At 57.3% G+C, this 13,604-nt stretch overlaps 1 protein-coding gene across 1 annotated transcript in view; it reads right to left on the bottom strand.

Moving 5' to 3' along the window:
* Positions 1-13,604, bottom strand: part of VPS16 (VPS16 core subunit of CORVET and HOPS complexes) — a 33,263-nt gene that overhangs the window by 2,070 nt on the left and 17,589 nt on the right. Inside the window, exons 12-24 of the mRNA XM_075066760.1 lie at positions 13,159-13,235; positions 11,217-11,348; positions 11,010-11,137; positions 10,080-10,115; positions 8,914-9,022; positions 8,688-8,822; positions 8,284-8,392; positions 7,613-7,710; positions 4,891-4,998; positions 3,393-3,470; positions 2,792-2,961; positions 1,842-1,938; positions 1,229-1,332 (exon numbers count right to left, since the gene is read on the bottom strand). Coding sequence (XP_074922861.1) covers positions 1,229-1,332; positions 1,842-1,938; positions 2,792-2,961; positions 3,393-3,470; positions 4,891-4,998; positions 7,613-7,710; positions 8,284-8,392; positions 8,688-8,822; positions 8,914-9,022; positions 10,080-10,115; positions 11,010-11,137; positions 11,217-11,348; positions 13,159-13,235 — 1,381 coding nt within the window. The remainder of the gene's footprint in view (positions 1-1,228; positions 1,333-1,841; positions 1,939-2,791; positions 2,962-3,392; positions 3,471-4,890; positions 4,999-7,612; positions 7,711-8,283; positions 8,393-8,687; positions 8,823-8,913; positions 9,023-10,079; positions 10,116-11,009; positions 11,138-11,216; positions 11,349-13,158; positions 13,236-13,604) is intronic.

Genomic DNA, 13,604 nt, shown 5'->3' with positions numbered 1-13,604 from the left:
TGGGTATTTCCCTGCTCATAAAACCCTGTCACCCCGGCTTAACTGCCCACCTGCTCTCCATCTTCCTGTAACATTCCTCCCATGCTGGGATGGGGGACCCTGAACCCAACCCTCTCTCTGAACCACAGGATGAGGTGTTAGTCGCAGTACAGAGCCAGATGCCAGTGCATCGAAAGAAGCTCCTCCCCTGCAGAGAGCAATCCCCCCTTCCCTGAGAGGGGTCATGGCATTTGACAGAATGGGGCACAGACAGGGGCCTAGACAAATTAGAGGATTGGGCCAAAAGAAATCTGATGAGGTTCAACAAGAACAAGTCCAGAGCCCTGCACTTAGGACGGAAGAATCCCACTGCTACAGACTAGGGACCGAGTGCCTAGGTAGCAGTTCTGCAGAAAAAGGACATGGAGGCTACAGTGGACGAGAAGCTGGATATAAGTCAGCAGTGTGCCCTGGCTGCCAAGAAGACTAACTGCAATTTGGGCTGTATAAGTAGGGGCACTGCCAGCAGATCGAGGGATGTGATCATTCCCCTCCATTCGACATTGGTGAGGCCTCGTCTGGAGTACTGTGTCCAGTTTTGGGCCCACACTACAAGAAGGATGTTGAAGAAAGTCAGCGGAGGCAAAAAAAATGTATTAGGGGGACTGAGCAACTGACTTATGCATGGTGTGAGGGCTGAGGGATATGGGATTGGTTAGTCTGCAGAAAGAAGATGAGGGGGGATTTTAGCTGCTTTCACTACCTGAAGGGAGGTTCCAAGGGATGGATCTAGACTGTTCTCGTGGTGCACCGCTTGACAGAACAAGGATAATGGTTCAAGTTGAGTGTGGGAGGTTTTAGGTTTGGATATAGGAAACACTATTTCCGAGGAGGGTGGTGAATCACTGGAATGGGTTCCCTAGGGAGGTGGTGGAATCTCCTTCCTTAGGAGTTTTTAATGTCAGGCTTGACAAAGCCCTGGCTAGGGTGATTTAGTTGGGAACTGGTCCTGCTTTGAGCAGGGGGCTGGACTAGATGCCTCCTGAGGTCCCTTCCATCCCTGATATTCTGTGATTCACACAGGGAATGCCCGTCTGCAACCCACCCTACACTTAAAACCCAGCCGACCCCCTCCCAGTCCCACCTGCGTGCTCAGACACACTGCCCATGCAGGGTCACCTGGGGAGCTGGAGCACTCTGCTCTGCCTTAGCAGGGGGCCGCTCCCCGTGAACTCTCCAGCAGACATACCTCACCAGGATGTGGGCCTTGACCCTCTGCTCCGGGGTCACGCGGGCGGCGTACTTCTTGGCCTCATGGCGGTTGTGATGCTTCATGCAGATTTCGACAAAGGGCTGGTATGAAGAACAAGGGAGACGGGAATCAGTGCAGGTGGCAGGCTTGGCTCATGGGGCCGCTCTTCTGGCTTGCTGCCACCAACCTTGTTCACCTCAACCCTTGCGCCCCCACCCACTACACCTGCCTCTGCCCTTATCTTTAGGGGTGGTTCTTTAGTGCCCGAGTGCCTGTGCCTGGAACCTCACACTCTGCCCCCTGGGCTGGTGGAATTCTACTGGGAGCTAGAGGAGAGGTGAGCTTCCAGGGTCCCACGCTGGGACAACCTGAGCCCCCATTAGGGATCTGCCAGTGCTGCGTCTGAGCTGGCCAGAGGGGGCTGCATCCCTAGGCCCATGTTCCCTGCCAGCAGCCTGAGCTCAGCACTCAGCTCCCCATTCCCGGCCAGGGGAGACCAAAGGTCTGGTGCCCTGTCTGTCGGACCCATACCAAAGGCAGACAGCTGGGAGCAAGCCGGAGCAGGACGCTCCCAGCCAAGGGGTCTCTTATGGTGAAGAGAATCTCTTACCAGGTACCCAATGGGCGACTTCTTACTCTTGGAAAACTTCTCCATCTCCTCCCAGTCCTCCCGCTCGGCCAGGGCGCTGATCTTCAGCCACCAGAACCTGGGGAGCAGACACCTCGCGGCTGTTACTGGGGCCATCAGATCAACTACTTTAACACCCACTCCCCCAAACACCCAGCCCCCAAAGACTGCTGAGTCCAATTCCGAAGAGGCTGGCAGTACATCAATCACCAGCCCAGCGCCATATCCACCCAAAGCAAACTCCACCCTGCCTTGCCAGCAGTGCAGGGCAGTGCCGGGCAGTGCCACACCCAACACTGATGTTCAGGAGTGAGAGGAGAAAGGCCTCAACAACAGAGGGTGACAATGGGACAGGCAGCCTAGGGCCCTGCATGCATCCAGCCTGCCATCTCATCTAGGCGGCTCTGTGCCCTACGCAAACGGGTGCCTGTCATGTGACCAATGGGGTTTAATTGTTTCCCTGTATCTGCCCCTCTGTCTGCAGCCGCCTGTCATCTTCCACTTTGGTTGGAATTTTGTTCTGTTTGTGCAGTGCCCCTGGGCACTGTGGCAATACAGATAAATAACAACAGGTCCAATTGCCCATCCATCCCCCCCAAACTGGTATTTACTCCCTGGGGCTGGTCAGGGCACCAAGGGCTGCAGGGGCCAGAGGATGGAGAACTGCTGCTCCCCAAGCCGGGTGAGAGAGCAGCAGCGGAAGCTCACCACATGTACATGCTTTCCCACGGTTGTTGTCCGCACTGCAGGGACGGTGATAACCACAGGCCACCAGTCTCCACGGCTGACAACCCAGCACCCTGCCCTAGCCCTGGTTCCTGCCCCAGCCTCTGACCAGGGGCCTTGCGGATGAGCGGCGTGTACTTGGAATGGCTCATCTGGTGGCAAAAGGCCTCCTGGGAGCAGCGTCCACCCGCCCGCCCCGCACTGACCTCTTGTCAGGGATTCGGAAGTCGCGGTACAGCTGCTCCGCCCGCTTGTGGTGGCCATCCAGGATGAGGTTGTAGACAGTGTCGTGCAGGGAGTAATCTATGTAGGGTTTGTCCAGCTCGTCCTGCAAGCGGCGCTGCATCCGCAGCAGTTTGATCTGATCCTCTGTGGCCTGTGAAGCAGACACCAGGACTGGGCTCCTCAGAGGGGCTGGGCCTCTCCTCTGGAGCATCCATCTCCACGAGCAAGGCTACCCCGCCCGTGGCGTTCCCCACCCCAGGGCATCCCCGGAGACATGAAGGGCTCCCAAGGGAAGGCTCGGGCTGTCTGGAAGAGGGCTGTGCTGTACGCAGCTCAGCACCAAGGGGAGTTCCTCCCCCTGCCCTATTCCAGGGCCCCCTCGGCCCCATGGGCTGTCAGGAGCAGAGCATGCTGCTTCCTCAGCCCCTGCTGCCCGGGACCCCACCTGGCAACACTGCGCACTGCTCCCAGCCGGGCCCCAAGCCCCTAACTACAGCAGGAAGGCCCTCTGCAGGCAGGCCTGGCCGGAGGCAGCACCAGCTGGCCCCTGCCGGCTCACCCAGAGCCCCCAGCCACGCTCACCTTGGCAGCAAACTCGTTCTTGGCCTTGTAGTACTCGTCCACTGCGTTCTGCAGTGCTGCTACACGCCCCTCGATCCGCTGGAAGGGACACAGCAACCGCCGGGCTAGTCACAGCCTCCCCCACACACTAGGTGGGGTGGCCATGTGAGCCAGCCAGCGCTTCTGGGTGGAGGTGCCTGTGGGTCAGGACTTGGGACAAATGGACGAGGGAAGGTCCCATCCCTGCAGGACTCGCCCACCGCCCATGAGACAGGAACGGGGGCAGCTGGCTACCCAGGCACGGTTCCACCTAGCGATGGCCGATGGGTGGGAGCTGTAGCCTGGGCTCTGGGCTCCTCCTGCTATTCATTCAACGACCAGGAAGCACCTTATTGTCCAGTATCCCTGGGCAGCTAATTCCCCCTCCCCCTAGGAGGCTGAGCAGACCTAGGGGGTGGGCGGGCAGTTACACCCACCCCACATGCACTTCACCGGGCTCAAAGCAGCAGGCAGAGATCACTGCAGAGGCACAGGGCAGCACGACAGAACCCCAGTCCCGAGGGATTTGCCCACCCAGCCCACTTCTCCCCCCAAGTGTCCCCGTCTTTGCCCAGCCTGCACCAAGAGAGGGGCGAGGCTGCTCCCGTGCACCCCTCCCCAGCACACTAAGGCCTTCCAAGGGAACGGAGAGGAGGGACCTGCTCCCTGCGCAGGGAACCCACAGGCCGAGCACTTGGGCTCTGTGCCAGGCAGGGCACACCCGAGCCCAGCTGTGCCTGCCCCAAAGGGCTGGGGCCAGCCTGGCTGAACCTGTCCAGCCTCGGGGGAAGTACAACTCCACATCGCAAATCAGGAGCCACCCAACCCCTGGCCTGGCACCCCAAGGCTGGGGGTTTAAGGAGAAAGCACTTTCCAATCTTCCTACAATCCTTCTGCTTCCTCACGTGACTAGCCTTCTCCCCCTCTCCCTGGACCTACACTGCAGGGAGGCCAGCACACCCTTAGTGTCAGGCCCCAAGGCCCCTCCCCACTCCGTACCACAGGGAGGCCAGCGCTCCCTTAGTGTCAGGCCCCAAGACCCCTCCTCACCCTGTACCACAGGGAGGGCAGCACCCCCTTAGTGTCAAGCCCCAAGACCCCTCCACACCCCGTACCACAGGGAGGCCAGCACACCCTTAGTGTCAGGCCCCAAGGCCCTTCCTCACCCTGTACCACAGGGAGGGCAGCACCCCCTTAGTGTCAGGCCTCAAGACCCCTCCCCACCCCGTACCACAGGGAGGCCAACGTCCCCTTGGTATCAGGCCCAGAGTCCCTCACCCCGTACCACAGGGAGGCCAGCACCACAGAGGCATCTCGCGTCTCAGCACATCTTTATCCCTCTGCACCAGTTCATCCGGCCCTCCTCAGAGGCTGACAACTCTGGTCTCAGATGGGTGGATCCTCCAGCAAACGCCAGCAGAGGGTCTGGCAGCCCCCTTCCTCCACCCCGCAAGGCTCCGTCAGCTCCGAGGAGACCCACCTTCTCACTGGAGTAGCTGGAGTGGACGTGGAAGTTCCCGAGCTCCTGGTGGTCGTCATCCTGGTTGTACAGATCCTTGAGTGTCTCCAGCTCCTGGTGCTTGCAGAACTGGGACATGATACACAAGGTTACAGCCGACACCCCAGCCCCCACGAGAGTCAACGGGCTTGTTACAGAGACACAGCCACAGGAAGCCCCACTCGCTCAGCCCCCTGGCCCAGCATGGGACCGGTCACCTCTCACACCACCAGCGGGGGGCAACAGCGGGCAGCACAGCCCTGGAAGTGCCCTGGCAGCTTAATACGCCCATGAGCCTGTGACGTTATTGATAGAAACTGGGAACATATAGAACATGGGTTGGAACCAAGGTCCTGTAGTGGCACTAAATCCTATGTAAAGGGGGTCATATAAGGTGTCTAAGACCAGGTTATGGGTTACTGGTTATGATTATGTTGTCTGTATGTCTGTATCATTATGTAGTTGAAGTTATAAGTATTGGCTCTATACTGTCTGTATTTCAAATTGGTGCTGCAGTTCTGGGAAACACCCCAGACAAGTTGGTGTTAGCTCTGCTTAGCCTGCTTGATGGGCCATTAAGGATCATCAGCTACACAACTGACCCATTGAGAGAAGACAGATATGCCTTGTGACTCAGCAGGGTGTGCAGAAACTGGCCCATGTGACTGTAGACTCCATTTTGCTGTAACTTTCCACAGTAAGAACAAAGAAGTGTCCTTACACCTGGAAAAAGCCTATATTGAAGCGCTTGATGCGTCAATCTCCATCTTGTCATGTCAATCCTGCTTCTTACCCCCTCTTGGAGGGACTTTACTACAAACTTGGAAGCTCTACACAAGGGACTGATGACTCCATCCCGCGGGGGAGTGTACTCCAGAGACTATAGACTCTAGGAGCTTGGATTAGGGAACCTCTTGTAGAGGTCATCGAGTCCAGTCCCCTGCCCCTTCCAATGGCAGGACCAAACTAACGTCTAGGCCATCCTCGTGATGACATCATTCTAACCTTACTCTTAAATATCTCCAGAGATGGAGTATTCCACACTCCCCAGTCACCTCTATTCCAGTGTCCAACCCCACACCTGAACAGCTAAGGACTAGTTTTTCGCTGTTGCTCCACACCTAAATCTCCCTTGCTCGCAGTTTTAAGCCCGATTGCTTTCTTGTTCTATCCTTAGCGGCTAAGGCGAACAAGTTTTCTTCTCTTCTTTCCTGGATGACACACCTTAGATACCTGGAAAAACTGCTATCCCATGTCCGCCTCTCAGTCTTCTCTTTTCTAACTAAATAACCCCCAGTTCTTTAGCCTTCCTCCTAGTCATGGTCTCAAGACTTTAACTCATTCTTGTTGCATCCTTCCTCTTGACCCTCATCCAATTCTCACGAATCTTTCTTTGCAAAGTTGCGGTTGCCGCAGAATACCTGGAGCACAATATCTCCAGTTGAGGCTAAACAGTGGCAGAGTAAGAGCGGTCTAAGAATGACTTCTCGTGTCTTTGTTAACACACCCTGTGTAATAGCATCCAGAATCACGTTTTGCTTTTTTGTCAACAGTATCACATTTTAACTCATATTCAGCTTGTGGTCCACTATGTGACCCCTAGATCTCTTCTGCCTTCACTCCTTCCTAGATTCAGTCTCTTAGCCATTGTGCTGTGTGAAACTGGAATTGTTCCCTTCCTAAGTGGCGCACTTTGGCATTTGTCTTATAGTTGGAACTTCAATCATGGTTTACCTCAGACGCATCATCCGAATTGTCCAGATCATTTTGCCATTTTGATTCCTTCAATCATGCTATAAAGGCAGTTTGTCTAGATTCCCGGTGCCCAGTTTTGGGTATGGTGTGCGGCGCAATATCCTAGATAGGGCGTCTCTTCATGCACAGCATCTAATGTCGTTGAGATGAAGATATTGAAACAAGCCGGTCCCAAAAACAGACCCCTGCGGAACCTAGCCACTCGTTTGATTATTTGGGCTCGTTTTCCAGCAGGATTGGGACCATTTAATTAACTACTCTCGGTGAGACGGTTATCCAGCCGAGTTTATGTCACCCACCTTAAAGTAGGCCCCATCTAATTCGAATTTTGCCTAGTTTTATCGATAAGGTGTATGTTCTGATTATTGGCACTGCTGCAGGTTGTATTTGAAATCTCGTGCAGGTTTATGCTGGGCCATCACTGCTACAAGCCTGAACCAAGAACTTTGCCATCACTGTATGTAATTGATTCCATTTAACCAATTCTAGCTCTCATCTCTATCTTTTTCCCATTATGAATAAACCTTTAGATTTTAGATTCTAAAGGATTGGCACCAGCGTGATTTGTGGGTAAGATCTGATGTGTATATTGACCTGAGTCTGGGGCTTGGTCCTTTGGGATCAAGAGAACCTTTTTCTTTTACTGGGGTGTTGGTTTTCATAACTATTCATCCCCAGGACAGTTGGCACTGGTGGTGATACTGGGAGACAGGAGTGTCTAAGGAAATTGCTTGTGTGACTTGCGGTTAGCCAGTGGGGTGAAACCGAAGTCCTTTTTGTCTGGCTGGTTTGGTTTGCCTCAGAGGTGGAAAAACCCCAGCCTAGGGCTGTGACTGCCCTGTTTGAGCAATTGGTCCTGAATTGGCACTCTCAGTTGGGTCCCGCCAGAACAGCATCATCACAGAGCCCCACCCACTTACGGGCACAGAGGGGGTGGCCGACCTCTCACCTGGCGGTAGAGACTCAGAGCCACCGGCTGCTTCTGCAGAGTCATGAAGAAAGTGCCACGATTCAGTTCGTTCTTCACGTGCAACACGACAGTGTAAACTGAGCAGAGACAGCGCATTAGAGGGGCTACGGGTGCAGAGAGACCTTCCCCCTCCCCCTGCTCCCAGTGGCCAGGACACTTTGCAACATACAGGAATCAGGGGAGGTCCAGCCAGCCAGCTCTCAGTGGGGCCCAGAATGGGGGTGCAAAGACTTCGGGGGAGGGCTTGCTGAATTCCGAGAGGTTGAGGGGATGGGGGAGAAGCTTCCCCACCGCCCAGAGGCTGGGAGGCACCATCACTTGGCAGCTCGTAGAGCTCAGCCTGGCCCTGAGCTGGTCTGGGGGGAGCCCGCCCCCCGCCCCCGGGACTCCTCCGGGCAGGAGGGCAGGTTGTGGGGGAAGGGCGCAGCTCTGGCCCATTCGGTTCTTGGCCATAGGGGGCCCTGATCCTGCTGGTTTGGGGTGCACATGGGTCCGAGACCCAATCTCATTCCCCAGAGACTGCTGGAGCCAGACCAGAATGGCTCAGACACCAGAGACCTAGGCCTGTTGGGAGCCAGGGCCTGGAGTGTAAAGGCTGCAGCATATCCTGGCCACCGGAGCCCCTGGGAGCCTTCCCCGCACAGTCGTACCTAGGTCTGTGTCTCCGCTCTCAATGGCTTTGTTCAGGGCCAGCTGGCTCTTTTTCATTTTCAGCAGCAGTGGGACCTGCTCCCCGGACCTGGGTTCATACTCCAGCAACTGCCCCAAGAGAGAAGCCCCTTCAGTGCACAGGCCTCCAGGGTCAGCACGAAGCCAGAGCCCCAGCCCCATGTGCTGGGTAGGGGTGCTGGGCTGGTGGGCTCCATTTCTTCAGCAGGGCCATTCCCTGGACAAATGGGCACTGCTGGGAGAGGTACCCGTGTGCTGCTCTAGCACCGCAAGCGGAGTTAAACAGGGGCACAGTGGGCCAAGGGGTATCACCAGCCACCCTGCCAAATGCCATGTGCTTGGGAGTCCTGTCAGCGCCCCCCAGTCCACCCCCCAACACACACACCTTAATGGCCAGCTCCGTCCGGCCACAGTCATATGCCCGGGCAGCAATCTCTGAGTACGAAATGCCAGGGGTGTCTCCCAGCTTCTGATTGATGGCGTGTGCAACCTCCTCATCAGACTTGTCCTTCTGTTGCACCTGGAGGGGCAGGAGGGGAGGTCTGGGCCCAGTTCTTGGCACCCAAGGGGAGTGCTCCAAGAACTGCCCCTGCTCTGGCTTCCCCGCCTACCTTGTAGCAGGCCCAGTGAGCCAGAATCCTGCTGACGCCCTGGAACTCCGACAGACGCAAGTACTCGCAGATTTTGATGGCGAGGGGGTACAGCCTCCGCAGAACTAACCTGAGACACGGGCAAAGGGAACATCAACCACCCCCGGACGAAAACGCCAGCAGCTCTGCAAGCACAGCCAGGAACCTAGCCAGCTCCCCAGAACCCTCGGAGCTCCCCAGAGCGGCCCTTCCCCGCCATGCCCCATCCCCCTCTGCTCGGCATTGGCCAGGGCAGCACACAATGGGCCATGATGGGGTGACACTAGTTCCCACTTCCCCGCAGTGGACGGGAAGAAATATTTAGGGCCATGCCCCTGTAAGAGGGCCCAGCTGTAACGCTCAGGGTGAAAGGTCCCCGGCAGCTGACCTGGCGAGGCGGGTAAGAGAGCGCTCGCTGGCAGGGAGAAGGGCAGCAGCCCAGGGAAGCGAATGGGACAGGGGTAAACGCAGCGAGGAAGCCCAGGGAATGGGGGTCGAACGCCAACAGTAACCTGGGGCAGCTTGTGGGTTTAACTGTATTTATGTTAAGCAGCTGTTAGTGATGCGCAGGGCCCACCCCCGCACAGAGCAGGCGGGGTCATACAGCCAGCCCTGCGGGGACCAGCCAGGGACATCTCCCATGGCGCCCAGCAGGGAGTGCGGGGGCTTCCACCTGCACATGCCCGGCCCAGAGCCAGGCTGGCCGGGCGCTCAGTCGCCTCCACCCAGTGACTGTTCGATGGCCTCTGTGGAACAAGGCCAGTTCCTTCCTGGTGGGCAAGTGACCGTAGCAGGATGCCATGACACCTGGCCCCGTGGTCCCAGCTACTGCAGGGACAGGGCCGGAACGAGCCAGGGCGACTGAAGCAAGTTCCAGTCCTAAGAGGGGGCTGCCTGCCGGGCACCACACCGGCAGAGGCTGGTGTGTGTCGTGGAGGTTTGTCGAGAGACCCCTGGCTGCTGGACGCTGCAGACAGCAACACTCCCCACACTTCTATGAGACGGTGCAGAGAGGACGGATGGGGACTGAGTAACCAGGCAGGGCCAGTCTGAGCCGAATGTCTGAGCAGGGGCTCTGACTGTGGCCCTGGCCAGAGGGGATATTTGGGATGCAATGGTCCCATGCGCAGCCAGGAGAGGGCAGTTACCTGTCCAGCAGGACTTCAATGGTGAGCTGTTTGTATCTACAGCACCTGTTAAGGAGCAGCAGGGTGAAGGAACGGCGGGGGCTGAGCTGTGCTGGCGAGTTCCAGCTCCCACCATGAGGAACAATCCTAGAATCCTAGAACATCTAGTTGGAAGGGACCTCAGGAGGTCATCTAGTCCAACCCCTTGCTCAAAGCAGGACCAACCCCAACTAAATCCCCAAATGGCCCCCTCAAGGATTGAACTCACAACCCTGGGTTTAGCAGGTCAATGCTCAAACCACTGAGCTAGCCAATCCCATGACCTGAGCAGTCATGGCATCTCTCCCCTCGGCTTGCACGTTCTTCTCACAGTGCAAGGCCAGAAGGGACCCCCAGATCCCCTAGTCTGACCTCCTGCACAGCATAGGCCACCCCCCAACCCCCCAGATAGCTGGGACTAGGCTAAGGTCTCACCACCCGCAGGAGACTGGACAGAGAACAGGAGGGACCGGGGGACATCAATGCCCAAAGCTGAGTAGGTGAGACATGCTCCCGGCAAGTGACCTGTGGCCCCGCTGCAGTGCAAGGTGAGACCCCGCCAGTGTCTCTGCCAACCTGAGCTCCCCGACCGGCACCTAGCGATCAGTTAGACCCTGAGCACATGAGCAGCAATCAGCCAGCCATGCCCCCACGTTTCCTTATCTAAGGGAGGCTCCTTACCCCATTTCACACAGGGAACAGGTGACTTGCCCGGGCTCACATGGCCAGTCAGTGGAATGAAACCCAGGAGTCCTGATTCCCAGGGCCAAACTTGTCTGTGGCGTAACTGCTGATTTCAGTGAAGTTACATGGGGGTGGGGCCTTTGGGCCCCTGTCCCTGCATTAGCTACAGACACCAGTGGATCCAGCCTGATCCACCTGCAGCGCCATCCCTCGGCCAGCAGAGGATACTGGGCGAAGGTCAGGGGGACGCCAATCTGGTAGTCCCGGATGGCATTCAGCACACGCAGGTCCCGGCACATCCACACAAAGCTCTCCGGGGGGAACTTGTCAAGGAAGCACTTCCCGAATGAGGCAGCCTGTGGACAGAGACGTGCCGGCACTCAGGGAGGGAACAGGCGCTGAGACGCCCCCCACCCCAGATCCTCCCCCACTTACCCGGAGCAGAGACTTCTGGGTTTCCGGCTCATGCTCATAGCCAGCTGCCTCGATGCACTGCCGCACCGCCTCCGCGAGCAGATTCTGGTCCTTGATCTCCCGCAGGTACTCGTCCGCCTTCTGGCTCTGTTTCTGGGAGGGGACAAGAGAACCCTTCGGTCAGGCCAGGGACGTCCTGAGCTGAAGGACCTGTCTCTGCCTCAGCAACCTTCGCCCAGCGGGTAGAAGAGCCATGACCAGCGTGGGTTTGCAGAGTGGCCAGTGTGGCTGGAACCCCACCAGGTTCCGCTGGGCTCCTGTCACTGGCATGGCCTCTGCCTCCAGGCTGTTTGCAGAGCAGGTTGTTAGAGCCAGAGCGACCACTGATGAGGGGACACGCCCCGCCCGGGGCTCAAAGCACCGTCGCTAAGGGGTCTCCTATTCCCTCCCTGCCCCAGCAACACGCAGCAAACCCAGACCATGCTCTGGGGGGTCAGGCACTGGGTGCAGGCAGCCCCTTTTCTCTGGGATCTTTCAGGGCCAAGGGGCAGACACAGGGATTCCCCGCTGGGGACGCTGCCTGGTTGGGAAGAGCCGAGCGTGGGACCTGAGCCTGGGCAGAACTCAGGAGCCCCAGTGCTTCCCACACACCCAGTACAGTGGGGTCAGGCTGGGAATCCACCTTGTGCAGCTCAAGGAGTCTTAGGTTATGAAGAAAAGAGGGGCGGGGGCTGGGTTTTCAGCACCCCCAAGGGCCCATGTTGAACTGAGTAGAGGCTGTTCCTATGTGCTACCCAGCCTCCCTCAAGCCAGTGCCTCACACTGCCATCACCAGGCCATCTCAGCACCACTTACTCCAGAGCAAGGGCTGGGCCCCTCTGCCCCACACTGGTTAAGAAGTGGCTCAGGCACATCACCAGGCATTGCTGGGGGGTGGAGAGCGAGATTTGTGCCAACAGCCTGCTCTGAAATCCCACTCTCAGGGCACAAAGCTGGCTCCCTCGAGCTCTGAATTCCACACTCGGAGGCCTTCCCTCGAGAGCACCCACCCCTGCCCTGAATGCGAACCACCTCGGTGTCTCCACGGAGGGGGCCGCAGGGACTGCAGAGCAAGCCCGGCCCCCGCACCTCGGAGCAGGGCAGGAGCAGACAGGAGCGAGGGTGAAGCAAGGAGCATGAGACGTGCGGCTCCGTCTCTGCGCAGCCCCTTCACAGAGGTCAGCTGTAGGCCCCTCGGCTTAATGGCTAAGAAAAGGCCAACCCCCAACGAGCTTTCCGCATCATTTGCAATAAGAGGTGTAACCGTTTGTGAGAGTGGAAAGGTTAGTTGCTCGGTATAATATCCTGTTTATCACAGCCACCAATGCACTGACCCCAGTAGCATGGGACGTCCGGAGAGTGCCACATGCTTGGAAATTTGCAACATGTAACAGACAAAAGGGAACATGTGCAACTGCCACGCGTGTACGAAAGGCAGCCATGGCTATCGGTAAAAACGCAGTGCTGAGTTACTGGGCGAACCAGGCAGGCCTGGGATCAGCCAGCCATCGGCACAGGGACTGGGTACTGTATTTCCATTCTTCGTATGCACTGTTCTTGAGTAACAAAGGCAACTTTATTAATAAAGGCAATCAAGCTTCACTGCTCCTGTCTTCCTATTTTATTGTTACCGGCTAAGATCAAACCACTAATGATCTATAGATTTAGCTGTACCCGAGAGATTCCTAAGAGAAGGGCCCACACTGTCTGGAGCCAGACTCCACTCTGGCTTGGCCATTGGTCCCTGCAAGTTACTGGGCTATGGAGGGGCTGGGATAGCTCTGGATGGGGTTTCCGTGGGACCTATCAGCTGCTGTCACCCTCCCTGGCCCCTCCGTTAGATCACTGGCTGTCCCTTTGCCCCTGCTGATTTCAAAGGGGAAGGCTGGGACGGGACATTTCTGCGATGGCATCCTGCCCTTACCTCATACTCTCTCTGTGCTTCCAGCAGGAGAGCCCCAGGCGCCATGGAAGCGATTTTAAAGATCTCCTCACTGGCCTCTGAAACAAGGATGAAACATCCTCAGACGCTGCCCCAAACCAGGGGTGAGCCACCCGCCATTGGGTGAGCCCACCCCCACATGAACCTTCCACGGACCTGTCCACACACACACAGCTCTAAAGAGGAACGTGGGTACCAACAGCCCCATTTCACAGATAGGGAAACTGAGGCACAGACGAGGGAAGTGACTTGGCCAAGGCCACCCCGCAAGTCCAGGGCAGAACTGGGACCCAGACCCTGGTGTGCTGACTTCCAGCCCAGGCTCTTCTCCACTGCAGCTGCTTCTTTCCCAGCTCATTGCAGCAATTTCCTCACCCTGCTGTGTTCCACAGGCTGTGATCGTTGGGAAGGGAGAGCCCCATGGGGAG

This window comes from Chelonoidis abingdonii, chromosome 5 (genome assembly GCF_003597395.2).
Source record: "Chelonoidis abingdonii isolate Lonesome George chromosome 5, CheloAbing_2.0, whole genome shotgun sequence".
Lineage (NCBI taxonomy): Eukaryota > Metazoa > Chordata > Testudines > Testudinidae > Chelonoidis > Chelonoidis abingdonii.
The sequence above is the reverse complement of the archived record's forward strand: the minus strand, read 5'-3'. Positions and strand labels throughout refer to the sequence as shown.